Source organism: Cucurbita pepo, unplaced genomic scaffold, assembly GCF_002806865.2.
Source record: "Cucurbita pepo subsp. pepo cultivar mu-cu-16 unplaced genomic scaffold, ASM280686v2 Cp4.1_scaffold000281, whole genome shotgun sequence".
Taxonomy (NCBI): domain Eukaryota; kingdom Viridiplantae; phylum Streptophyta; class Magnoliopsida; order Cucurbitales; family Cucurbitaceae; genus Cucurbita; species Cucurbita pepo.
Genome location: NW_019646529.1, coordinates 41,393 through 42,450, shown reverse-complemented (window position 1 = coordinate 42,450; position 1,058 = coordinate 41,393). Strand labels below are relative to the sequence as shown.

Genomic DNA, 1,058 nt, shown 5'->3' with positions numbered 1-1,058 from the left:
CATTTTCCTCGTAATCTTTTCTTAAGGTTTTGAGACTTTTTAATATATTAAAATTCATATGTTTTTAGATATAGTTATATTTGTTTTACTAAAAATTACCATATTTATCATTTGTGGCATTCATGAAGACTTAATCTAACGAAATTAACCATAACTTAATTTGTTTATGTTGAACTAAATTGACATGTCATATTGAAATTCATAATTTTCATTTAAATTATTATTTAGAAAACTGTGGAAATTGCAACTGAAAACTCTCCATCTCCGTCTTCTTTATAATCTCTGCAAAAGAACGAATGTAAGACGATTCAGAAACAGGAAGAACTGGAGATGGGAACCCATATTCCCATCGCCCCGTTCTACTGATCCAACCCTCAAATCAATTTCCCAGAAAATTTAAACCCATTTCCCCCAAAAAGCCCTCAGATCCGTCCAAATTCCCCCAATGTCACCGGTAAAATTCTCCGCCGGCTACGGCACCGTACCCTCTCCGGCTGCCTCCACCTCCGCCGGAGTTCCACCATCTTTCCCTTCCAGTTCCTCCTTCCTCGAACGTGCTAAATCCACCACGCAATCCCTAATCGCCACACGGCGGCCATGGCGAGAGCTCTTCGATTTCTCCGCCTTTTCTCTCCCTTTCAGCTATGACGACGCCATGGCCAGAATCCGCCAGAACGTCGACTACTTTCGTGTTAATTACGCCTTGGTGATGCTCATAATCGTTTTCTTCAGCCTGTTCTGGCACCCGATTTCGATCATCGTATTTCTCCTCATCTTCGTTGGTTGGTTGTTCTGCTACTTCCTTCGCGACCAGCCTCTCGTTCTCTTCAACCAAACATTCGATGATAAAATTGTTTTGGGGGTTTTGAGCATTGTTACCATCATTGCTCTTGTTTCTACTGATGTCGGATCGAATGTTTTGGGAGCCCTAATTACAGGTGTCGCTGTGGTCGGACTTCACGCGGCGTTTCGGATTACAGCGGATCATTTCCTCGACGAGGAGACCGCCGCAGAAGGGGGATTGCTGTCGGTTGTGGGAAATCAGCAACAACAACAAC

The 1,058-nt window shown here is 43.2% G+C and overlaps 1 protein-coding gene across 1 annotated transcript; it reads left to right on the top strand.

Moving 5' to 3' along the window:
* Positions 1-55: 55 nt before the first annotated feature.
* On the top strand, positions 56-1,057 carry LOC111784845 (PRA1 family protein E-like; the record flags this gene model as incomplete). Its single annotated transcript, XM_023665395.1, has 1 exon — positions 56-1,057. A coding segment is annotated over exon 1 (612 nt), but the record flags the coding sequence as incomplete, so codon positions are not given.
* Between the last annotated feature and the right edge of the window lies 1 nt (position 1,058).